The sequence below is a fragment of the Lampetra fluviatilis genome, chromosome 15 (assembly GCF_964198595.1).
Source record: "Lampetra fluviatilis chromosome 15, kcLamFluv1.1, whole genome shotgun sequence".
NCBI classification, from domain to species: domain Eukaryota; kingdom Metazoa; phylum Chordata; class Hyperoartia; order Petromyzontiformes; family Petromyzontidae; genus Lampetra; species Lampetra fluviatilis.
In genome coordinates, this window is record NC_136289.1 from 10763299 (window position 1) to 10789131 (window position 25833).

General features: G+C 52.7%; 2 protein-coding genes across 5 annotated transcripts in view; one reads left to right on the forward strand and one right to left on the reverse strand.

Moving 5' to 3' along the window:
- Nucleotides 1-16891, forward strand: TMEM184C (transmembrane protein 184C). 4 transcript variants are annotated; one of them, XM_078863212.1, is made up of 12 exons: nucleotides 1-110; nucleotides 814-894; nucleotides 8025-8281; nucleotides 8953-9083; nucleotides 9529-9565; nucleotides 9804-10009; nucleotides 10818-10892; nucleotides 11495-11588; nucleotides 12158-12270; nucleotides 12768-12861; nucleotides 13948-14122; nucleotides 14592-16891. In XM_078863212.1, the coding sequence occupies exons 3-12, from the start codon at nucleotides 8165-8167 to the stop codon at nucleotides 14960-14962; spliced, it is 1413 nt and encodes a 470-aa protein (XP_078719338.1). In that variant the 5' UTR covers nucleotides 1-110; nucleotides 814-894; nucleotides 8025-8164; the 3' UTR covers nucleotides 14963-16891. The 4 variants fall into 4 exon arrangements, with proteins under 4 accessions (XP_078719338.1, XP_078719340.1, XP_078719341.1 ...); XM_078863215.1 differs by lacking the exon at nucleotides 1-110 and adding an exon at nucleotides 404-450; XM_078863214.1 differs by lacking the exon at nucleotides 814-894.
- PRMT9 (protein arginine methyltransferase 9) overlaps nucleotides 16792-25833 on the reverse strand; it is a 14775-nt gene continuing 5733 nt past the window's right edge. The window contains exons 4-13 of the mRNA XM_078863203.1: nucleotides 25373-25540; nucleotides 24921-25029; nucleotides 24281-24399; nucleotides 23808-23890; nucleotides 22631-22818; nucleotides 22308-22500; nucleotides 21119-21962; nucleotides 19979-20132; nucleotides 18934-19059; nucleotides 16792-18464 (exon numbers count right to left, since the gene is read on the reverse strand). Coding sequence (XP_078719329.1) covers nucleotides 18210-18464; nucleotides 18934-19059; nucleotides 19979-20132; nucleotides 21119-21962; nucleotides 22308-22500; nucleotides 22631-22818; nucleotides 23808-23890; nucleotides 24281-24399; nucleotides 24921-25029; nucleotides 25373-25540 — 2239 coding nt within the window. The 3' untranslated portion in view covers nucleotides 16792-18209. The remainder of the gene's footprint in view (nucleotides 18465-18933; nucleotides 19060-19978; nucleotides 20133-21118; nucleotides 21963-22307; nucleotides 22501-22630; nucleotides 22819-23807; nucleotides 23891-24280; nucleotides 24400-24920; nucleotides 25030-25372; nucleotides 25541-25833) is intronic.

Genomic DNA, 25833 nt, shown 5'->3' on the forward strand with positions numbered 1-25833 from the left:
TGACGCGAAAGTCGCGCGGCCACTTCCGGTGACAGCGCCAACAGCAGAGACGGCGCAGACGCCGCTGATGCTGATACTACAACTACCACTCAGTAGTACTGATACTACAGGTAATACTCATACTGATACTACCACTCAGTAGTACTGATACTACAGGTAATACTCATACTGATACTACCACTCAGTAGTACTGATACTACAGGTAATACTCATACTGATACTACAACTTCCACTCAGTAGTACTGATACTACAGGTAATACTCATACTGATACTACAACTACCACTCAGTAGTACTGATACTACAGGTAATACTGATACTACAACTACCACTCAGTAGCACTGATACTACAGGTAATACTCATACTGATACTACCACTCAGTAGTACTGATACTACAGGTAATACTCATACTGATACTACAACTACCACTCAGTAGTACTGATACTACAGGTAATACTGATACTACAACTACCACTCAGTAGTACTGATACTACAGGTAATACTCCTACTACAATACTACAAATACTACAACTACCACAAATACTGATACTACAGGTAGTACTCATACTACAAATACTACAACTACTACTCAATAGTACTCATACTACAAATACTACTCAGTAGTAATGATACTACAGGTAGTACTCATACTACAACTACCACTCAGTAGTACTCATATCACAAATACTACTCAGACTCATACTACAATACCACAAATACTACAAATACTGCTGATACCACAGTACTACTCATACTGATACTGCTGATACTGATATTTATATTGATATACTACTGATACTGCTCATACCACAGGTACTAATCCTCCTGCTGCTGATACCGGTACTACACCTACTGCTACAGGTACTACTACGACTGCTGCTACTCATACCACAGGTACTACTCATACTGCTGCTACTGATACCACCGGGTACTACTGCTTCTACTGCTGATACCGGGACTACTCCTGCTGCTGTTGATACTGTTACCTACTGCTGGTCCTCCTGTTGGTACTATTCCTACTGCTGATGGGATTAATCCTACTGCTGATGGGATTAATCCTACTGCTGATGGGACTAGTCCTACTGCTGTTCCTCCTGTTGGAATTATTCCTACTGCTGATGGGATTAATCCTACTGCTGATGGGACTATTCCTACTGCTGATGGGACTGGTCCTACTGCTGTTGTGATTATTCCTGCTGCTGATGGTACTATTCCTACTGCTGATGGGACTGGTCATACTACTGATGGGATTAATCCTACTGCTGTTGGGATTATTCCTACTGCTGATGGGATTAGTCCTACTGCTGATGGGATTATTCCTACTGCTGATGGGACTGGTCCTACTGCTGATGGGACTATTCCTACTGTTGATGGGATTATTCCTACTGCTGATGGGACTGGTCCTACTGCTGATGGGACTAGTCCTACTGCTGTTGGGATTATTCCTACTGCTGATGGGATTAATCCTACTGCTGATGGGACTATTCCTACTGCTGATGGGACTATTCCTACTGCTGATGGGACCATTCATACTGCTGATGGGACCATTCCTACTGCTGATGGGACCATTCCTACTGCTGATGGGATTATTGCGGTGGAGATGGTCACCTGCCTTGATGGTGATGATGCGATGCCGGTACTGATAATTGTTGCTGATGATTTTGATGTGAGTAATGATAGCGATTGTGATGGTGATTTTAATGATGATGGTGATCATGCTGCAATGCTGGCAGTGATGATTATGTTGCTGATGATGATGGTGATGTGAGTGATGATAGCGATTGTGACGGTGATTTTAATGATGATGGCGGTGATTTTTGCGTGGTGAAGGCAGTGGCGATGATGGTGATGGTTGGAATGATGGTGATCATGCTGATGATGGTGATGTTGTGAGTGATGATAGCGATTGTGACGGTGATTTTAATGATGATGGCGGTGATTTTTGCGTGGTGAAGGCAGTGGCGATGATGGTGATGGTTGGAATGATGGTGATCATGCTGATGATGGTGATGTTGTGAGTGATGATAGCGATTATGACGGTGATTTTTGCGGTGCTGAAGGCAGTGGCGATGATGATGATGGTGGCAGCGATGATTGCGATTTGGGTGATTGTGATGATGGCAGTGGTTAATGATGAAACCGGATCTTGCCGACTGCCAAGCCGTATCTCGCGTCACGAGTCACTAAAGTTGTGTTGACACGATCCTGTAGGCTCGTGCGACTTTATGTTGACACTTCTTTCGCACCGTACGTAGCCAAGCGTGCGAATCGGAGGGGCATCCGGCCTTGCCATAACTCCCAATGACGGGCATACGTCAACAACATCATCAACATCATCATTTTACGGATTCGTTAAAGTAAGAAGAGTACAACATTGTGGCACGTCGGGAGTGGAATCATTATTATAGTGGCGACAAACGTAGCCCGTCATCCACAGATGCGCAACCCTTTCATCCACTGCTGGATGAGGCCCTTCCACACACCGTGCGGGTCGTGGGCGGCTATTTGACCATACTTCACCACGCTGGTCAGTGCATCTTGGTGAATGTTTGCGGTGTATGTTGAAGCTTCTTTCGTGCCGTACGTCGCCATCCGTGCTAATAGGCGGCGCGCGGTGGGGTGGGAGAGCCGAACAAACACCAAACACGAAAATAAATTCTAAAATAAACGAGTTATCAAACTTGACTGATTTAAAAGTGCACAGTGAAGGTGGGGGGGAGGCAGAGGTCGCAAACGGGTTTTGATTCCTTACCCATACCCGGCCGCACCATGGTCGCAAACGGGTACCCGTATCCGGCTGTACCCATACCCTACCCGTACCCGGCCGGGTACGGGTAGGGTACGGGTATCGGGTACCTGATTGCGACCTCTGGGATGAAGCCATGTTGCAGGCGCGGGTGGGTTGATTCTAGGAACTTGAATTGTGAGAAGAGACAAGACGTTGGGAAATGAGTGACAAACAGTTACTCACCGGTGACTCACGGTCTACCCGTACCCATACCCGGCCGCACCAGGGTCGCAAACGGGTACCCGTACCCGGCCGGGTACGGGTAGCCGGGTATCGGGTAGGGTACGGGTATCGGGTACCCGGTTGCGACCTCTGGGGGGAGGGCATCCAGGCTGTAACAGCACAGAACAGTCCAATGGGACGGGTCGCACTGCCCTCTGCTGCCCAGCACTCGGCTTCCACTTGCGTTCGACTGCAGCTCTTTAATGATGGCATGGTGGTCACCCCGATCCAGGCACTATCCAGGCTCAAAGCTGCTTGGCTTAACCGAGGTGTGACAGACGGGCTTGTATAGGCAGTACAATCGTTCGGGTGCAGGACGTTGGCCACAGCCTAATTATGATTCGCAGTTTCTCGCACACACGACCTTACATTGATTACAGGCATCAGTCACGCTCTTCGTGATAGCAGCGATTCATTATTTTGATTAACAGGATATCCGTGTAGGAATACGCAGTACTCTGCATGTCCTCACCACTGATGCGAAGCTATTGTGAACCCACGCTGTACCTGTAATCGGGTACAGGTGAGACACTCAACATAGTGAAAAACCGTGAGTCTTGCCATGCATGGGGCAGTGGTGGGGGTTATAGAATGGTAGGTAAGTGGTAGTAGGGGTGGGGTGGTTAAGAGCTATTTACTATTTATCATTGCGGTGAAGTATAGCCAAACAACTCCCATGGAAAACGAATATCCAATCAATAATTTCACTCGTAACATCAATCCAGTACACATGGAATGTCGAGCCAACGTTGTGCCAACGGCTCCAACCACACACCAGCGTTGGCCTAACGTTGCACGTTTACTGGAACTTAACATGTTTCTATACTTCACGCTGGTCAGTCAGCGCGGGTTGGTAAAGGTAGGTGGGGAGGGCAGGACCGGTTTCATATATCGGTTGAGATATGGGCACCACGATGGCGAGATGTTTACTACCTCGCCCGGTACACAGGAGGGCGTGGGTTCGATCCCAACCCTGACGCCTGTATATTTGGAGTTTGCACGTTCTCCCCGTGGTCGCGTGGATTTATCTCCGGGTCCTCCGTTTTTTCTCTCCACATTCAGAAACATGCGTTAAGAGTATTTTGCTGCTATGAATTTCCACATGATAAGCTACTAAGTTGAGCTATCATTTGTTGCCAGGTCGCTTCTGAAAGAGCTACATAGCTCAGTGGGCCTTACCTGGTAAAAATAAATAAAAATTCGAAAAATTATCCACCGTTGTGTCTAGTGCAGCCTAAAACCACGAATCACTCAGTCTCTCTGGCCTTTGCATCTGCTACGCCAGGGGTCCTCAAACTACGGCCCGCGGGCCACATGCGGCCCACCGAGGGCATTTATCCGGCCCATGGTCACTAATTGGGCTGCGCTTGTGAGCACTAATTGGGCTGCGCTGGTGAGCACTCATTGGGCTGCGATCTGTGAACAAAACTGCAGGTGTAATTAACTTTTTAATGGCACCCGCACCAGTGTGAGCCTGGGGTAAAAGCGGAGTTCCCCCAATCAGACTGCATTGATGGGCAGTGCAGTCTGTATGTCTCTGTGTGGGCAAAGTTATTGCTGGTACTGTATATTGTTTTTGTAGCGCTGTATATATATTAGTATTTTACTAATAGCAATTTTGACTCCCTAGGACACAATGATGTCAAGAAAGAGAAAAATTTTCTCGGAGTGTAGGATATTCAAAAAACAGTGGACTTATGATTACTTTTTCATGCAGTACAAGGAAAGAGCTGTGTGTCTGATATGCCAGAATATAGTGTCTGTGTTCAAAGAATACAATTTACGTCGACACTATGAAACTCAACATAAAGATAAATATGATTAACAACTCAGCAAAATAGTTTTGTGAAGCAGAAGCAGCTAAATATTTCATCACTGCGAGCAAGTTTTCAAGTTGCCAAGCTAATAGTGTGCACTGGCAGACCATTCGTTGAGGGAGAATTTGTTAAAGAATGCCTTCTTTCTGTTGCCAAAGAGATGTGTCCAGAGAAGGCCGATTTATTTAGTACAGTGAGTCTTTCAGGACCTACAATTACACGGAGGATTGAAGAAATGGGAGACAATTTCCATCAGCATTTGCAAAACTCCACAAAAAAACTTTCCTATTTTTCCTTGGCACTCGACGAAAGCAATGATGTTCGTGATTCTGCACAACTTCTAATTTTTATTCGTGGGACGAATGACTATTTCAAAGTCACAGAAGAGCTTGCTGCACTGCAAAGCATCAAAGGAACAACTACAGGAGAGGATATCTATGCAAAGGTTTGCCAAACTGTGAATGGTTTGGAGCTGAACTGGGCTAAACTAGCCAGTGTGACAACTGATGGTGCTCCTAGCATGGTGGGGTCTAAGAAAGGAGTAATTGCTTGCATTAACCAAGAGATGGACAAACATAACCATTCTCGTCCAATAGCCATACACTGCCTCATCCACCAACAAGCGCTGTGTAGTAAATCACTGAAGTGGGACTCTGTTAACTCATTAGAGCTCATGCACTAAACCACAGACAATTTCAGGAATTTCTGTCTGAGCTAAATGTTGACTATGAAGATGTTCTGTACCACACAGACGTCCGTTGGCTGAGTCGAGGGAGAGTTTTGAAACTTTTCTATGACTTACTTCCACAGATTACAGCTTTTCTGTTTTCAAAAAACAAAGAAGTACCAGAGCTCAATGATGCAGAATGGAAATGGCACCTTGCCTTTCTGACAAATGTAACAGAGCTACTCAACAGTTTCAATGTGCAACTTCAAGGAAAGGGGAAGCTCATCTGTGATATGCAATCACATGTCAAAGCATTTGAAGTAAAATTAGGCCTCCTCATCAAACAAGTGAAGGAGGAAAACTTCTGCCATCTCCCCACAACTCAAAATCTGTTAGCGGAAAAACCATTGGTTGCATTCCCAAACAAAACATGTGTGGATTCACTGGAAAAATTGCAAAAGGAGTTCCAATTTAGATTTAAAGAGCTTCATCTCCATGAACAGGACATACAGCTTTTCCGTAACCCATTTTCTATTGACATTGAAAATGTGGATACAATTTACCAAATAGAACTGGCTGAACTGCAGAATTGTGACTCTGAAAGACGCATTCAAGTCAAGCAGCCTTCATAATTTCTATGCATTTCTCCCCTCTGAGACATATCCTCATCTCAGGAACCATGCACTCAAAATGGCAACCATCTTTGGCAGCGCTTATGTCTGTGAACAAACTTTTTCTAGAATGAAACATTTGAAATCTCCAACCAGATCTAGACCAACGGATGCACACTTGCATCACTTGTTACGACTAGCAGTGACAAATATGGAACCGGACATTGACCATCTCATTAGCCAAAAGCAGGCCCATAGTTCCCATTGAAATACTGGCAAGTTTGTTGATTTAACTTTACTTGTTCTTCATTTTAAATATTGTATTTGTTCCCGTTTTGTTTCTTCACTTCAAAATAAGATATATGCAGTGTGCATAGGAATTAGTTCATAGTTTTTTTTAACTATAGTCCGGCTCTCCAACGGTCTGAGGGACAATGAACTGGCCCCCTGTTTAAAAAGTTTGAGGACCCCTGTGCTACGCAAAGGAAGCGTCGTACACTATATATTTTTATTATCTTCCTTAGGGCAGTGTCATCAATGATTGTGTTGATATTGTTTGTTCTTTGCGCTTGCGCAACACTGCCGACACAGTATTGCAAAAAAGACATCTTTAATCACCGACAGGGAATGTTTGTAATAGTGTCCGTCTTTAAAGGAACATGCTACTTTATACACTTAGAATGTGGGCACCTTGAGAGTATTTAAAATCAGGTGAGAGCCTATTGAAAATAACAAACAAAACATCAAGGGAGATCTTGGTGTGTGCCTAACAGTGGCAAGGACGCTTGTATTAAGTGTCAAACACTCATGACTTTACAGGCGAACACCCTCTGTAATCCACTCCTTGGTTACAAGAGCCCTCTGTCACGAGGGTTGACCTCCAGCGAGGTCAACCTATGAAGCATAGCCCTAATCGTAAGTTACAAGCAAGCCTGCAAACTCCGCAAGCCGCTGCAGTCACATGGTTGGGAGTATCTGCCACAGGACTGTTGACATCAGCGTCACGAGTTGGCATGTGATGCCTCGTCACACGAAAGCCATCCTCCTCCACCTTCAAAGTGGCCACTACTGAATCCGTGGGTCTCCAATTAGAAGTTTGGCAGCGTGAATTTTGTCAGAAATTGTATTAGAGCCGTTATCTTAAATCTAATTGGCTATAGCAGTGATTTATTCCGCTCTTTAATTATTAAATGTCGGTATAGGGGGTGCCCAGTAATTTCTACTCCCCAAAAAGTCAGCTAATCCAATCGGTGAACTCCATCAATCTTTTTAATAATGTACAGCCAATTACCATTGGTGGTCTCTCTATCGGTGCGCTGCAGGCCCTTATAATGTGCTAACCTATCTCAGTCTGCGTCTTCGTACAGACTTGTGAGTTTCGTCTCATCACAGCCAACCATGCTTCGGTATCTGGTGGGGTAGTTGCTGTCATTATCACGCTTGATTTTCAGCCACTCGTGGTAGTCGTTTACTAAAATAAGGTAAACATTTAGTAAAAATAATGAGTTACTCTTTGGTTCTTTCAGTAAAGTCACGTATGAAGAGAAAATAATAAATTAAATAATAGCAATAATAAATTAAATAATGAGCACAAATTGCGCACCTGGCTAGGTGAATGAACATCTTATGTCTCAACTGACGCGTGATGTCCATAAACACAGGAATGGGTGGTAAAAGTAAAGGCTAACTAGAACCTTGCACGATTGCGTTGTAAAATATGGGTCCTGTTGTGTGGAGTATCCATTCATACCTCTTGAGTGGACAGGTGAGGATGGGGGCAGGATAAAAAAAAAACCCCGACAAATGTTTCAACTGCCGCATGATCGAATTTAACTAGCGACCTCTGGTTACATGTCCAGTGTGCGAACCGTTAAGCCCCGGCAGCATCCCACTCCTGCGCGTTCTGATATTTTCTCCAGGTGACGGTAAATTCTGCTCGCCTCGACCGACCTCGGGGATTTGCCGACTAAGCGACGGTCACATTTAACGAAGGCGGCCACCTCTACTCCCGAGCTGTGGTGGTGATCATTGCTGCCCGCCCGCCCGTTCGCTCGCCACGATGGTGTGCACGTGCGCCAACTGGCGGCGCTGGATCCGTCCGCTGGTGGTCACCATGTACGTGATGCTGCTGCTAGTGGCACTGCCGCTGTGCGTGTGGGAGCTGCAGCGTGCGGAGGTGAGTCTGCGTGCGCGTCACCTGGCTGAAGCCCTGGTTACGATTGACGGACATTCGAGCAGAAATCCGATAATTGCGGTGACGTGGGGGCACCTGCCTGTTGCAGTATGCGGCAAAACAAAAATTTAATCTGCGGGAAAAAATGTTGTGCCATTGTGGTGCACGACAGATTACAGGACGAATCGGCCGCTCCCAGAAGAGGTCCAAAAATTCCGTGGTAAAACAGATTTCAACGTCTCTACCCCCATGGATTATGGAAATTACTACCACGAACCTTGGGTGCCACGCATTTTTTTGGATTCGTGGGTTATTGGGAGCGTATATTTTTTTAGTTCTACCTTATAGACAAATGAGATAACATTTTTACATTCAGGTTATAGGTTCAGTGAATTTTGTTTTGGGGAAAATGCTGCCCCTAACTGTGTAGGCCAGAGGATACTTCCAATGAATCTCAGATGTCGTTCTGTCGTATCCACTTCCATAGGCCGTTCTCTAACATGGGGAAATTGCGTTGCTCTTTGAGAGGTCCAATTGGATTCTTCGTCTCGTAACGTGACACCAGTTGCACAACGGAGCTAAATTTGGGCATAGTAAAAAAAAGTAGATGATTTGAACGAACTTGAAACCGCGTGCGTTTAATTTTGCAGACTAATTGGTGTGCATATCCGCAGATCAAAGCGCAGACTCAGGCGTGGTTCATCGCGGGGATCTTCGTCTTCCTCACGATCCCCATCTCGCTCTGGGGGATCCTGCAGCACCTGGTGCACTACACGCAGCCCGAGCTGCAGAAGCCGATCATCAGGTACGCTCGTTCACTCACGCTCGCACACACGCATGCACGCTCGCTCCCACATGCGTGCCCACTCGCGTACACGTGCGCTCACTCGCACACGCTCACATGCTCGCTCGTGCACAAAGGCAAATCTCCCGTGAAGTTTTCACAGACTGCCTATGAAGGCTCGTGCGTACGCCGTTTGATGAGTTACAATGAATAGGGCCATGATTCTATTGACAATTTGATTATTTCTTTGTCTTGATCATGTCGTTTCATTTGCATTATCTGATAAATTCCGTCTGGTTCGATCCAATAGCCTAAATGTAAGATGTTGCGCACAATTTGCATAACCCATAAATAATCAATTCATATGCACACAATGCGATGCGTGTATTCTGATGGATTAATTGATGGCTCATTACACCCGTGATTGCGCTTTATTGTGTCGCTCGTGTTTCCTCTCTCCATTCAGGATCCTGTGGATGGTTCCTATCTACAGCTTAGACAGCGTGAGTGAGACACATGTACAGCACTTGCCCGGACAGTCCGTTAAAGGCTTTACGGGGGATCTTTGTCTTTGTTCTGGGGCGTGGTGCTGGCCACCCAACCCTCTGGTTGCGGCCTTCATAGGCGCTCGGTAACAGCACTCGCCCTAACAGCACTCGCCCCAACAGCCTGCGTAGGCTACACGGGGGGTGGATCTTGACGTGTGTGCGCGCGTGTGCCCGCGTGTGCGGTCCGACGCAGTGGTTCGCGCTCAAGTTCCCTCCCGTCGCCATCTACCTGAACACGTGCCGCGAGTGCTACGAGGCCTACGTCATCTACAACTTCATGGTCTTCCTGCTCAACTACCTCTCGGGCAGCCAGCCCGACCTGGCGCGCACGCTCGCTGCCAAGGAGCCCGTGCGCCACTGGCCGCCGCTCTGCTGCTTCCCGGCGTGGCCCATGGGCGAGTGAGTGCCCCCCCCCCCCCCCCTTGGGCGATTGAGTCGGCCATGGGTGAGTGAGTCACCCCCCCTTGGGTGAGTGAGTCGCCCATGGGCGAGTGAGTGTGTCCCCCCCCCCCTCTTGGGCGATTGAGTCGCCCATGGGTGAGTGAGTCACCCCTCCTTGGGTGAGTGAGTCGCCCATGGGCGAGTGAGTGTGTCCCCCCCCCCCCCTCTTGGGCGATTGAGTCGCCCATGGGTGAGTGAGTAGCCCCCCCTCGGGTGAGCGATTGGACGATCGCCCGCCCGTGCTCGTTCATTCGCTCGCTTGCCGACAGGATATTTACGTACGTACGTTTAACTTATTTAGCGCCGTACGTATCCAACCGCGCTAATCGGAGATGCGCTTCCATTTAAATGCCCCCCTCTGCTGGAGGCTTGCGGTGTACCCGCGTCGCGGGTTCCAAGTTTGATACATCGATCGCAGTCGACTTAATTCCGAAAGCCACAAAGCAACATCGCCCCCCTACTGTAAGATCAACGGCCGCTTGCCGGTGCGGTGCCACGTTCACCTCGCGCCTCTCCGGGACGGGTGCCAGCTGGGAGCCCCCTGCCGCGGGGTCGCTCGAGATGTACTGCGCGGGAGGCCTCGTGTAAATATGAAGCGATGAGATGATGTTGAAGCCATGTGGCCTCGTCACCAGCGGTGAGGGTGTAACAACGGCAATGCCGGTGTGTACACGTGCAGCCTGCTTGTCGATGCACCGCTGCACGAGTTTGACTTCTGCCCCCCTTGCCCTCCTGCCCTATCTCTCGCTGCCCCTTCCCTGTGCAGGGTGATGCTGTTTCGCTGCAAGCTGGGCGTGCTGCAGTACACGGTCATCAGACCGCTCACCACCGTCGTGGCCTTGTAAGCTTCACGCACGAAGTCCTCCGGTGCCCCCACGGTGGCCAACGCAGTAATTGAACGGGGGGCCAGACGGGGATCGGAGCGCACGACGACTTACGGCATCGTAGCCGGGTCGTAAGATCGGCTTCACCCAGCTCGGAGCGAGCAAGAGTTGCGATTCTAGATTTGAAGCTTTCGTGACGGCAAGGATTCATATTCTTAGGTTTTTTCGGTAAAGTCACGTAGATAAAAAATTTAAATTAATAAAAGTAAAATAAAAATAAAATAAAAATCACCACGTTTCGGAGGCAACACACACACACACCTGAAGACGGAAGCTTGTGTTGCCTCCGAAACGTCGTGATTTTTATTTTATTTTAATTTTACTTTTATTAATTTAAATTTTTTACCTACGTGACTTTACCGAAAAAACCTAAGAATAAGAGTCCGCGATATTGCGCTTCGTAAAGTTATGAGGAATCTTACGAGTGATCGGAACAACAATCTCCGCGGGATGATTGTTAAAAAAGAGCATTTTGAGCAAGCGGCGAGAGTGTGAAAGTTGAGTTTGGGTGCTCTTGTATTTACTTGCGTGCGGGTTTTGTCTCGTCGCCTCACTCTAGAATCTCCGAGCTGCTCAAGGTGTACGGAGAGGGCAACTTCAGCTTCCACAACGTGTGGAGTTACCTCGTCATCATCAACAACATCTCCCAGATCGTGAGTCCCGCGGACAGCGCGAGTGATTGGAGACGCGCAGGGCGCCGAGCTCGTCATGCGACCGCTTTGTGCGCGGCGGGGGTGTGCGCTTCTTCAATTGTACGCACGTGTACATGTAGTTGTATTTTCTTGAATGTAATCGTGCGTGTGTGTGCATGTGTGTATGTGGGGAGCGGTAGTGTAGCAATTCGCTGCGCTGCGCTACGAACCCGCCGACCCGTGTTAGAATCCCGGCCATAAATGCGTATCTGATGCGGTGTGTAAATATCAGCACTGGGGAGACAAAGATGGCAGGTCGTTGTGCTGGCTACCCACTCCGGCCTTCACCGGTGCTCGCTAACAGTCTGTTTAAAGGTTATACGCAGGGCAGAGGTCGCAATCGGGTACCCGATACCCGTACCCTACCTGATACCCGGCTACCCGTACTCGGCCGGGTACGGGTACTCGGCCGGGTACGGGTACTCGGCCGGGTACGGGTACTCGTTTGCGACCGGGTACGGGTAAGGAATCAAAACTCGTTTGCAACCTCTGACGCGGGGGTCTTTGTCTTTGTGCGCACGGCTCCACAGTTTGCCATGTACTGCCTCATCCTCTTCTACCGCACCCTGCGGGAGGAGCTGCAACCGATCCAGCCAGTGGGGAAGTTCCTGTGCGTGAAGACCGTCGTGTTCGTGTCTTTCTGGTGAGCGTCGCGCACGAAGGTGCGGGGCCGGAGAGAGCTGCGCTGTCCCGCGGGTCACTCCACTGACATGGACTGGCGTATCCGCGTCTTGCGAGATTTTCGATTTTTTTTCATTGTTCGTTCCGCTTCATCACTCTGCACAAACGCTCGCTCACGAGGAGAGAAGCAGCGGCGTGGTGTGCGCTCGCATGCAGCGCTGGAGAAAGCGTGTAACCTTTGCCCGGCTCCACCTTGTACGATATTAGGAAGCCACTGGAGCTATGCACCTTTATATCAAGATTAAAAACTCATTTCTGAAGAACTGCTTTTCGTGTTTAGTTTCTTGTCCTTCCCCCGCGCCTCCGATTAGCACGGTTGGCTACGTACGGTGCGAAAGACGTTCAACATACATATACGTACTTTGTGGAACTTTTGGACGACTATTTAATACCAACATCCCAGGATCGCCAGATGACGAAGACGACGGTGATATAATGTGTGTGTGTGTGTACGTGCAGGCAAGCGGTGCTGATCGCAGCCCTGGTGAAGCTGCAGGTGATTTCGGGCACTCTGGGCTGGAACAGCGTGGAGGCTTTAGCCACCGGGCTGCAGGTCAGGATGACGCCGTGACCGCGTGAAGTTTTCGACGATGAAATAAACAAAAGATCCGCGGCAGTAAAACCAACGGATATAAAAAAACACGCAACACTCTTTTACCACCGCTCGAGTGGAAAAAAAACCCCGGGGCTGTCAGTATGGTTGTAGGTGGCGGTTGGCTCAGGGAGGACAAGTCTTAGGCCCCTTCAACACGATCCACCAGCTCGACCATCCACAAACAGCCCTTAGAGCAGGGGTGGCCAACCTGCAACAGACCAAACAATACCCGCGAGTTCTGCAAAGAGCCAAGTGCGTATGTAAGCGTGTGTATATATACACGACAGTTGTCTGCACGGCACGGGAGACACTCATTATTCTTTCGTCCTGTGATAGCGCGTTGTACGTTATGCCCCTTAGGTAGAGCCGCAGGTGGTGGATTAAAGAGAGCCGCCGTTTGGCCACCGCTGCCCGCAGGGTAAAACTTGTCGACGCGAGACGCGGCGAGGGAGTCGCGAGGTCAAACACGAGCAGAGCACGTGGCAGACCGGACACGGTCGGCAAACCCGTGTGCCTACGGGTGGCGTCGGGCTACCAACGCGTGCTCTGCTCACGGCAACGTCGCAACTCTCTAGGTATTAGACATTAACCGTGATCCCGAACCACGACAAATTGTTGAATTTGCGAGTCTGGCAAATCATTACCCAGCCCCGTAGCAATTTGACGCACGGCTGTGTATGGGGATGGAGTGGCGGCGCAGTGGTTAGCGCACCGCGCCACGAACCCGGCGGCCCGAGTTCAATTCTTGCTCACGACCAACATCGGTGGTGAATATATGGACCGGTACTAGGCCTCTCCTAGGTTGACATAGCCTTAAATGAGTACCCGGTGTGATATGTAAACATCGATACCGAGGGGAGACAAAAGCGGCAGGGCGTGGCGGCCAGCCGTGTCGACCTTTGTAGTCTCTCGTCGACTGCACTTGCCCCAACGTCCCACGCAGGCTACACGGGAGGGATCTTTGTCTTCTTGCCCCTGTTCGTGGCTACACACACGCGGCTACACACGCGCGCAGCTACACACGCGCGCCCGATCTACCCGCAGGACTTTGCGATCTGCATCGAGATGCTGCTGGCGGCGCTGGCGCACCACTACAGCTTCTCGTACAAGGCGTTCGTGCTGGTGGCCGAGCGGGAGGTGTCCTGCCTCGACTCGTTCCTCGCCATGTGGGACGTGTCGGATGTGCGCGCCGACGTCCTCGAGCAAGTCCGCAACGTCGGTGAGCACGGGCGGTGCCGATGTGGTGACGGCGATGTGGTGATGGTGATGTGTTGGTGATGTGTTGATGATTGTGGTGATGGTTGTTGGGGGAAGGTGGTGTTGCCAGCGCTGCGCTGGTTTCGGCAACAGTAATGTTGGTTGGTGGAAGTGTTGATGTGTTATTGATGGTGGCGGTTGTGGTGGCAGTGGCGATAGTGGTGATTATGCTCGTAATGGTGTTGGTATTGACGGTGATAACGACAGTTATGCTGGTGGTGGCGATGGTCGTGGTGACGTCGGTGGTACTGGTGAGGTCGGCAGTGATGGCGTTGATCAGAGTAGTAACAAAAACCCCCCTGACATTGAGTCCCCTCCCATGGACTCTCTGCATAGTCTCCGACCCGCCGCATGTGCCGTCACAAACACAGAAGCACCTTCGCCCCGCAACTCGAAAATTTCACGTTCACCGCCACCCATTCCCCCCGCAGGCGCCACCGTGCTGGGTCGCCCCAAGCGGCGTGCGGGCGGTGGAGGGGGCGCCGGCGACGCCGGGGGTACGGACGAACGCGCCAGCCTGCTGGGCGGCAGCTCGTCATCCGGTCGCACCCCGGAGGAGAGGGCCGGCGCGACGGTGGGGGGGCCGCCCTCCCCGTCACCGTCCGGGCACTACCAGGGCTTCGGGCAGACGGTGACCACGCCGACGGCGACGACGCCCAACGGCGACGGTTGCGCGCAGGAGGGCGGCGCGGCTCCGCCGGCAACGCCGCCCGCGTCGCACGATGCGGAAGCCGGTGCCGCCATCGTGGAGGTGACGCCGATAGAAACTCGCGTCACCGATGAACGAGACCCAGTCGTCTAACCCCGGCGTGTCCTGCGATCGGATTTCGAGGGTTTTGGCGAAAGCGCGCGTCTGCGTCTTGGATGGAGATCGCCACGAGCCAAAAACGGCACTTTACCAAATTCGCTCGCTGCACTAAGGTGGATTCGCGGTTTTAACTGCGAGGACCAACGGTGGAAGGGAGTGTCACGTGACGAGAGGCAGGGCTTCCTTTCTCAATGACAATTTTCCGGATCGCTAGACTGGAGTCAGTGACATGTTACTATTAGCCATGGCCATCGTGGGAGGTGTACGGTATGGTGGGTGTGTGGTGTGCTGGGTGCGGAGGGCAGCCCGCTCGCGCGCCCCGCTCGCGCGCCCCGCTCGTGCGCCCCACGCTTCCACGTCTGAACGAACGCTTCGCGGGTTACCCTACGCACCTCCCGGGATAACTCCTCGTTGCCTTTGCTCCCCCCGCCGTGCGCCATACGGCGGTCCGCTTGCCGCGACGAAGGTTCCTGCAAAACCCGGCGCGTGCCACCGACGACGGTTTCAAGGCGGCACGGTTTCACCACGTCGACCGCCAACGTGCCCGCCAGCCAACGTCGATGTGCAGCATCAGCAAGACGGGTGGTCTTTTGCGAGTCGGGGGGAGAAACCATGCCGTTACTACGTGGAGTACCTCGCCAGCCGATGTCTTTGCCATGTTTATCGCTCTAAATATGTAGCGGGGAATGCTGAGCACTGGACTTTGCCCAGCAGCATTAGTCTAAGCCGAGTTGCCATTACTCACGTGACAAATACGTCTAACAATAATAATATTGCAGCCCATTGTTTATCCACTGCTGGGCGAAGGCCTCCTCCGCATGCCGTGTAATTCATGGGAGTTGTGTACTTCGCCACGCGTGGGTTGGTGACGTGGGCGTCGCTGTCCGCACGCCACCGATGTTAGCTGTGGCCGGGAACTGAACTCTGTTTGCTCAGTTCATGGTCATGAGCGTGCTCATGACCCTCCCTCACCCCCCTAAAGATTTGGTTGCTAACTTAAGGTGGCCTCGCCTGGTCCCAAGCGATCAGATGTGTAATTAATGGGTGTCGAGCAGTTACCTACGCCTTGCCAAGCAAGACACCCTCGGCCATCTCTTCAGTTGCCATGCGACGGACATTCTTTATAGTCTTCCGCAACTACGATCAATCCACCGCCAGATGAAGGCCTTCTCAAGCTGTCACCATGCCTCTCGCGCTCCTGCGGAGTAACGGGCGACCACTCCGTACGGGGCGTGTTCGTATTGTCGACGAGAGGCTTAGTGGAAGCGACTCCAAGGGCAGTTCTACTCCGGCAACTTTTGGGGGGACGTTTCCTGATCTTGCATAATTCTCTGCTGCACAAACGAGTTCCAGGAACGAATTTTAGATTTGAAGCTTTCGTGACTGCAAGGATTCATATTCTTGGTTTTTTTTGGTAAAGTCACGTAGGTAAAAAATTAAAATTAATAAAAGTAAAATATTATATTCTTTTTATTTTACTTTTATAAATTTCTATTTTTTACCTACGTGACTTTACCGAAAAAACCCAAGAATATGAATCCAGGAACTAATGTTTTTCACGTCACACACACACACACACTCTCGTGGCCTCGCAAATTGAGAATGTTCATTGCTGAACCAAAAAAATGCACGAGTGGAGAGCTTCACCACTACCACAATCCAACACATCACTGGCGGATCCACCTGGTGCTCCTGTTAAAACTTGGGAGCTCCGTGTGCGGCTCGTGACGAATCCGCACGAGCGTGAGAGTTGGCGGTGATTTTTTTTTATTTTTACTCAACGGCAAGAGGAGGTCAGTGGCATGAACTCGCCGTCCAGGTTTAAATGTTACATAACGCGACGCGCAATGATTTTAATACGATTTTGTTAAACGGTTGGAAAATAATCGTTCTGACATTGTAAATAAAAAATATGTATAAGCGGAGATGTTTCCTGCCCCCCCCCTCTCTGTTTTGTCTCGTCGCTTACTCAAAGGGAATCGCGTACGCGAATCCGACTGGGTGAACGATTTCTTACACTCCATGAACACGCATCCGATCCTGCACACGGAACACTGCTTCCATACGGAACACAATTTCAACACCAATTACATACACGCGCTGTCCCTTTTTGTCCATCCACTGCTTGACGAGGGCCTCCCCGTGCCGTGTGCATTGTGGGAGCTACTTGATCATCCGTCACCACGTTGGTGATTGCAGGGCGCCACGGTGGCAGGATGTAACCTACGTCGCCTGATATAAAGGAAGTCGTGGGTTCGATCCAGACCCTGACGCCTGTATAGTTAGAGTTTGCATGTCTCTCTTCCTGTGCTCGCGTGGATTTTTCTCCAGGTCCACCGGTTTTTCCCTCCACATTTAGAAACATAAGTTTGGAGTACTTCGCTGCTATAAATGCCCACGTGATAAGCCACTTCCTTGACCTATCGTTTGTGGCCCCGATCGCTTCTGAAAAAAGAGTTTAGGCTGGTTAAGACGGGGGCATAGAAGTACAGGGAAATAATGAATTAAACTAATTGTTAAATCTATGCTAATTTGGCAAATAACTGTACAAACTTGACGAATCCGAGCGACGCTGAATGCTTTAAATCGCCGTAGACGTCCACCGCTCAATGCCCGTGTCGTCTCTACACTCGCTCTGTGCGTTCGTCTCATACCGCACCTCCCTCATTTCTGGAGTTGATAACACGTTCCCTTCGGAGTGGGCAGGTAGGAACTTGGTTGGACAGCGCATTTGTGCGATCCGTGTCACGCGGCGCAAGCTGCGTGGGGCGCGTCACGTGGTGCTGAGATAAAAATCGAGGGCGTGGCTATGCACGACAGACAGACACATAATCCCTGGTGGGCAGTGTGGAACTGTTGTTCCTTACCTGTATTAGTTTATTTCCTTTGCCCCATTTTGCTGCCTTCCATATCCCAAGCGTGAAGAACACAGAATCGAAATTCGATTGATGTATCCATCACGCGGCCGAGTGCCAACGTTTGGCAAGCCGTGCGACGCGAACATTCATCCATTTGACTTTTCACTACTCATTTCCATTTCGTCTGTTTTTCTGCCCCCGCAACGTCTTGGCATGGCTGTGGCGGGCACAATCGTGGCGGCAACGGCCGTGTCCGTACATTGAACTTCTTTCGCAACATGCATAGTCAACCGTGCTGATCCATCGCTGCAAGCACCGCACTAATCAAGTGCAAGCGGCAACGGCTGTGGCGGCAACGTCCGATCGGCATGGACGCCCCCCCCCTAGGGGAGGGCCGCTGTAGTCGTTGCCGCAGCGGGGGCGACGCGGCACGCGAGCGAGACGTCCCCGTCGTGGCTGTGCGCTCGCACCTCCACGCGGCTCCCCGCACTCACGCCCAGCGCCTCTTCGAGCGCCACGGCCGCTTGCTTGACGTGCGAGTGGGCGCGCAGCGTCGACAGCGCAGCGGCGCCGTCGCCCAGCCGCAGCTCGACCCACAGAGCGACGGCCGTGACGCGGCCGGGCTCGTCCGCGATCGCCTGCGAGTCCAGACGGCGGGGGGGGGGGTGAACGGTAGAACGGTAGAACGGTGATCGCGCTGCTTTATGCAGTCAAGAGTCTCACCGCACCGCTGATTAGCACGGTTGGCTATGTACGGTGCAAAAGAAGTTCAACATACATGGGTGGATGATCCAGGTTGTGTATTACCCGTGCTCACTTGCACGCACGCACGCACGTTGAACTTTTTTCGCACCGTACGTAGCCAACCGCGCTAATCACAGGTGCGGGGGAAGGCCAACAAACAAAAAGCAGTTCTACAGAATCAAGATGATTTCAAAGTGCATAACTCAAGTGGCTTCCTAATATCGCAAGGAAAAGTGTTTCAGACGGCCGCAGAAGGGCATCTGAAAGCGCGCGATGCGGTGACCATCTTTGTCCGATGGCATGAACTTGAAGAGGCGAGTGGTGTCAGCCCTCCCATCCACCTCCTCCTCCATCCACGCTCACCGTGACGCAGTGCTCAGCGGCGGCCTCGCTCCCCGCCGCCATCAGGTCGAGGGTGAACACCTCGAACGGACGGCTCAGCCGGCGGCCCGGCAGAGTGCAGAGGTCAAGGTTCACCTGCGTGGGCACCTGTGAGACGCGGGGGGGGGGGGGGGGCACGGTGGACGTCAAGGCCATGGAAAGGGGAACCCGCGGCTCCACGGGACGCGACTTTCACACGCGGCCGAACACTTCGAAGAGTCCCTGCAAACAATACAGGGTGCATCAACATTTTTGAAACTATTTTATATGGGACTATCGTTTTTAATGGAAAAAGAACGGGTAATATGCTGTGACGTGATAACAAATGTCATGTTAATAGCTTCAAAGAGTCTGCATTTGCTCGCCATCATTGTCAACACACGCCTGGAATCTTCTCCAGGTGGTCTCCAGAGCCCGGAGACATTTATTTTGGTGTTGTTGAAAATTCTCAGACGTGTTAAAAAACATTTGAAGCACCTTGTATATAAAACTTTATATTTTTTACTTTAGCAGGTAAGGCCCACTGAGCTATATCGATTTTGTTTCAGAAGCGACCTGGCCACAAATGATAGCTCAACGAAGTTGCTTATCACATGTCAATTTATAGCAGCCGAATACCCTAAAACGCACGTTGATTCTAAATGTGAAGGGAAAAACCGGAGAACCTGGAGAAAAATCCAAGCTGCAAGCACCTTTAGCCACGCGAATCAAGTACAAAAGGAGAATATTTTCGACCTGACAAAATCCTGTCCCCAGTTCTCATGCACTTAGTCACTTAATAAAATATCTTGCCATGCATGCCGGTCAATTAGCTGCTCCTCATTCGTCGAGGGGACAGTGACTCGGTGCCCACGTGACCGCCAACTTGTCGGCAATTAAAGCGATTAAATATCAAAATCAGACGACATTCTAATTACACATTCAGCATCACCCCTAGACTATCGACTCTTGTTAGCTCCCGGTGCTCACGATGGCTTTCTCGATGCGTCCCGCCCCCCCCCGCCACCCCGTTGTTCTCCGTTCTCACCGAGAAGAGGTTGAGGAAGGGGGCGATGCGTAGGCCGAGCGTGGGCCCGGAGCCCAGCACGACGCTGTCGCTCAGCAGGGCATCCGACTCGAGCAGCTGCCCCACGAGCGTCGCGCTCAGCGGGAGCACCGTGCCGCCAGGGCGCAGCAGGGAGCTGCAAACGGCAGGCGGACGTCGACTCGGGGCGCGCATCCCACGCAGAATGTACGATCCGTTCAATCTCTTGCGTCGAGTGGATGGATAGCGTTTAAAAACTCGTTAATTTTCGATTTAAAGCTTTCGTGACTGCAGGGTTTCATCTTTTTGGTTCTTTCGGTAAAGTCACGTAGAAGGGAAGTAATAAAATAACAAAAATAAAACAATAAAATAATTCTCACGACGTTTCGGCCACAACGCAAGTAGCCGTCCTCAGGTGGAGAACAGGTCTGTCGAGGAGACAGAGTCTGAATGATAAGCCCCAGGCTTGGAGCGACTATTTAAGCTGGGATGGAGGGGCGAAGAGCGCCTTAACAAAATAATTTGCATATCAAGAGGAATTTAGCATATTTATGGGAAAAGCAGATATGCGATTAGTACTAATTGTGAAATGCGTAGGAGGTTTGGCGAGGGGTTTAAAGTCATTATGCCCGTGCATTATGCAGGATTAGCAGCATCAAATTCGTTAATGTTAGAAAAATGTGCAAATAGTGATGGTGTGGTGTCGCAGTGGGTAGCGGACTGTGCTGTGAACCCGGTGACCTGCCGAGTGGGATTTCCGACGACAGCTACCGTGAGTGGCGAGCGATATCTGAAGCAGTCCTGGGTCTTCCGCTCTCAATACCAACCCCACACTGACCGGCGCGGTGAAGTATGCAAAAAAAACTGCCATGACCAACAAGGCATGGAGAGGCCTTCATTGAGCAGTGCAAATTATTGTACCTTTAGGTCAACAGAATGCAGAACACACACCCGACAGAACATACGTCCGAGACGTATATCAGTATAAATTAAAATTTGAATTAATTCCCGTGTCAAATCGCGAACCAAAAATCGTAACAGGTCGTCGAATCTCCGCGACCGTGGTGATGCACACAAATCGTGACACGTCCTGCTGCGAATGCGACGCACGGAGCATCGCGACCCGCGACCGCGACCACTAACCGCGCGAGTGCGGCTTTCTCCACGAGGCCCTGGCGGAGGAGGCCGGTCGGCTCCACGGCCTCCAGGACAATCACGTCCCACGAGCCGTCCTCCGTGCAGTCCTCCTCACTCTCCACCACCACCGCTTCCTGCTGCTGCTGCTCTCCCATCGTCATCGCCTCGTCTTCCGTCGCGCCGTCCGGCGAGGGCCGGGCCGCCCCGCTTGCAGTCCCGCAACCCGGCTCGCTGCGCACGCCGCCGCCTCTTTCTTTCCGGCAAGCCGAGCCGACGCCGTCGTCCAGAAACCTCAGCTGGGCCGCGACGCCGTTAGCGGCGGCCAACGCACGGAGCGCCCGCCGTCTCCGTGGGTCCTCGGCGGAGCTGCAGACGATCGCGGTGCCGCCGCCGTCAGCGCCGCCGCCGCACGCGCGCGCCACCACGAGTGGCAGCACGGAGAGGCCCGTGGAGAGGTCGAGCACTCGCAGCGGTCCCGCTCCACCGCCATTCCTCCCCGGGGCGTCCCGCGCGGCGCGGGAAAACGCCTCCCAGTGCTCGACGTCGTTGAGACGCGCCACCTCCCAGGGCTCCAGCGCGCACGTCTCGACGCCCGGCGCCCACCCGCTCGCCGTGCCCAGGCTCGCGATGGCGGAGCAGAGCCAGGCCTCGCCGTCACCTTCGGGGGTCGCGACCTCCGCGGCCGTCGACGCGTCGTCGAGTTGCGACGTCGAGCCGGGCGCCGGCCGGGCTACGGCACGACGGGGCGCCGCCGACGCTGCCGGGGTCACGGAGACGCAGGAGAGGCCGAGGTGCCCGTCCCGACACGCGGCCTCGATCTCCAACGTGTCTCCCTCCCTCACCGTGTAGCCTGACAGCGGCAGCAACAGTAGGGTCAATGTGCGTCGAACTACGCACAGTTAACACTTAAATTAATTTATGGGGGTTTTCTTTATTCCACGTTATATATATATATGCAAGTAACAATCTACGTATATCACCGATAAGATTTTAGAAGCTAATTAGATGTTGAGCCTGTGTAGCGCCTGGATGGTCGATCACCACGTGTGGTGGACAACAAATTGGCAATGCATCAAAATCCATCGAGGCTTCTCTGCTCCGTCGCCGACCCGCGCTAACCACGAGGTCACGCGCACAATTTCTCCCGTGCGTACGTGCGCACGCGCGCGTGCGAGCGTGCGACTAGCGTCCTGACCGTTCCAGCCATGCACGGGCGTCGCCGGGTACACCGCCTGCTCCCAGCACGAGTCCTCGCCCGGCGCCGTGCTCAGCGACGACTCCTCGTCCAGACGCAGCCGGAACCAGGCGACGATCGCGTCCAGCGTGCCGCCGCACGTCGCGCGCGCTCCCCGCCGCTCCGGCGCTCGCGAGAACAGCCCCTCCAGCTCCTGCGGGAAAACACGGGGAACGTCTCGGACCGCGGGGATTGCGAGCGACGGAATGCAGCGGCCGTCAAAGCTGACGCTCGCTCGCCCGCTGGAGCGACGGTGACGATGCCTCGGTCAGTGAGGGACAAACCTGGGGGTTGTTGAAGTCCACGGCGAGGACGGGGAAGGGATCGCAGAGAAAGGTGTAGCCGCCGGGAACGCGACTCATGCGCTCGGTGGTGTAGGGCTCCCGGCAGCTGCCCTCGTTGTCCGCGTCCTTCCCCTCCTCTCCCTCCTCATCGTCGTCATCCTCGTCGTTGTTGGTAGGCGTGTCCCGCCCTGAATAGAAAGCGACGGGTTTTTTTTAACGCTCTCCAGCTCAGGTTGAAGCGTCCATACATTAGCTCTGTCCGTCTTTCCCTGCATATGTTTGTCCGTCCATCCATAACGATTATCCTACGTAATTAAAACTTAAAGGTATGTATGTGGAACTTCTTTCACATCGTACGTAGCCAACCGCGCCAATCGGATGTGCAGGGGAAGGACTACAAACTAAACATAAAATAGATATTTGGAAGTTTCCCTGTTGAAAACCAGCCAAATTGATCAAATGGTTGGGAGACGAAAGCAAATTGATTAATTTCATGCGATGACCCTGACAGCTGCCGTGTCTTCGGTACCGCTAAGGAAATACTTCTGAAGATGACCCAGCAGAGGGGGGAGGAGGAGAGGGGAGGGGGGAGGAGGAGAGGGGAGGGGGGAGGAGGAGAGGGGAGGGGGGAGGAGGAGAGGGGAGGGGGGAGGACGAGGGAGGAGGGGGGGGAGGAGGTAGGAGGGGGAAAGGGAGGAGGGGGGGGGAGGAAGAAGAGGGGGGGAGGGAGGAGGGGGAGGTAGGAGGAGGGAGGGAGGAGTAGGACCAAGGCAGGCCCCAAGTGAGTGGGGAACACGCCAGGGAGACTTCTCGCGAGTTCGCTGTGAATCGGGCGGCAGCGTGGTGCAGCGGTAACGACACTTGGTGCGTCTCACAGCGAACATTTCTCTGCAGCAGGGAATGCGGGGGACGTGCATCTCCTTCCACGTGCCATTCTCTAACTCGTGGACTCGCACTGCTCTGCGAGAGGTCCAAATGCACACTAAGTGACCAGTTGTCGACGGCACAGTTGTAATTAAATTGGGAAAAAGGACGTTGAAAGGCGTTGCGTTATTGTCCACGCGTTGCATCAGGAGGCGCCACCAGATGATGCTGGACATCTGTGGAAAAGGGCTTCATAGCTCATCGGATTCCCCCAGGATAAATAAAGTTTCTGATCGTGATGCATCGTGGTTACCGATTCTTGGTGGCAGACCGATGAGGCTCCTGAAGGCGACGCCCGTGTCCAGACGAGTGCCGCAGGCTTCCCGCACGCACAGCCTGCAGCAGCACCACCCGGGACCACGGGCGGACGGACACACAGGACGCACCACAAAGATCCCCCGTGTAGCCTTAACAGACTGTTGGGGCAAGTGCTGTTCGCGAGTAGCACCTATGAAGGCCGGAACGGCAGACGAGGGGATGGGTGGTTGGCCAGCACCACGCCCGGCCGCCTTTGTCTCCCCGGTGTCGATGTTCAAACACCGCACCAGGTACTCATTTGAGGCTGAGTCGACATAGGGGAAGCAAAGAACCGATTCAGATAATCGTCACCGAGTGTTGGCCGTGAGCAGGAATCGAACTCGGGTCGCCGGGTTCGTAGTGCCGCGCGCTAACCATTGCACTACCGCTTCCTCCACACACACCACACACACCACACACGGCACTCACCGGTGATAGCGCCGGATCTCGGGGCACTCCACGGCGCAGGCGTACACCGTGGCGCCTGCTGGTATCACTTGCCCGCACCCGGCGTCACCAACACCAGCGTCGGCGCCGTTCACCGTCGCCTGCGGCACACAATGTCACGCGCTCAGCTCGCTCCGGTTCACGCGGGACGCACGCGGTGTCGCCTCGCCCGAACGACCGTCCACGGCTCGCGCCGCTCGGCTCACCGAGCGTCGCTCTGCTCACCACAGGCCAGAGGTCGCAATCGGGTACCCGATACCCGTACCCTACCCGATACCCGGCCGGGTACGGGTACCCGTTTGCGACCCTGGTGCGGCCGGGTACAGGTAGACCGTGAGTCACTGGTGAGTCACCGTTTGTCACTCATTTCCCAACGTCTTGTCTCTTCTCACAATTCAAGTTCCTAGAATCAACCCACCCGCGCCTGCAACATGGCTTCATCCCAGAGGTCGCAATCGGGTACCCGATACCCGGCTATCCGTACCCGGCCGGGTATCGGGTACGGGTACCCGTTTACGACCCTGGTGCGGCCGGGTACGGGTAAGGAATCAAAACCCGTTTGCGACCTCTGCCACAGGCCACTCTGCTCATGGCAAGTCACTGAGCGAGCCGCTCTGCTCACCGTGGGCGGCGGGGGCAGGAGGAGGTGTCGCCAGGCGTGGATCAGACTCTCCACGATTCCCTCCCCCAGCAGTGCCGCGTCCATCGTCTCAGTCACGACCAACGACACCCTGTGGCACCGTTCATTCGTGAGCAGGCCCAACCACGTGGTGAACATCGGTAAAAAAAAAGAGGGAATTCAACAGCAGTGAAAAGAATAATCTTTAAACTACAACAACAACCTTCACCTACATTAGACCACCGCGACATGTATGTATGTATGTTCAACTTATTTCGCACCATGCGTATCCAACCGACTGATGCTCGGCTGTGAATGCAAACTGTGCGCATGACCTGCCCCTGCCGGACACCTGCGAAAGACAGCTAGCTTCATAGCCCATCGGATTTCTCCAGGATAAGCAAAGAATTCCGATTCCGATAGTGAAGGCGCCGGGGCGCAGCGCGCTCGCTCACCTCTCAGGGAGGTCGCGCGGCACTGCGAGGTCGTGCGACGCCGCGTGCAGGAGGGAGACGTCGCCGGCGAAGCCGTTGGCGGAGAGGACCTCGCGCGCCAGCTGCACGGCGGTGCGCGACACCTCGCAGGCGAACACGCGGCCGGCGCCGGCCTGCCGCGCAAACATGCTGCGCCCAGCTGCCGGTCAGCGGACCGATCCGCCGTGCGACGGGCAAAACAAACGCCGCAAGAAAGCGGCTGCGGCCAAAGGAGTGAACTCGCGCGAGGAGAAGAAACGCGACGTGGAGGATGGAGCGGGTGAAATCCTCTGTGGGGTGGGTGCTGGAGCTAAATGGATCGCTGCATCGCGAGACCATCAGAGGTGACGACGGCTTGGCGGAGGCCTTCATCCAGCAGTGAATTAATTGTGGGAAATGTCACACGTTACAAATTATATTCACGTCGCAATTGAAAATGGTTA

What these genes read in the sequence shown, in the direction of transcription:
- TMEM184C (XM_078863212.1), top strand. Translation starts at nt 8,165, where the DNA reads ATGGTGTGCACGTGCGCCAACTGGCGGCGCTGGATCCGTCCGCTGGTG. An exon ending in CTGCAGAAGCCGATCATCAG is followed by an intron (nt 9,084 to 9,528) that starts GTACGCTCGTTC and finishes CTCTCCATTCAG; the next exon opens with GATCCTGTGGATGGTTCCTA. An exon ending in TCAACAACATCTCCCAGATC is followed by an intron (nt 11,589 to 12,157) that starts GTGAGTCCCGCG and finishes ACGGCTCCACAG; the next exon opens with TTTGCCATGTACTGCCTCAT.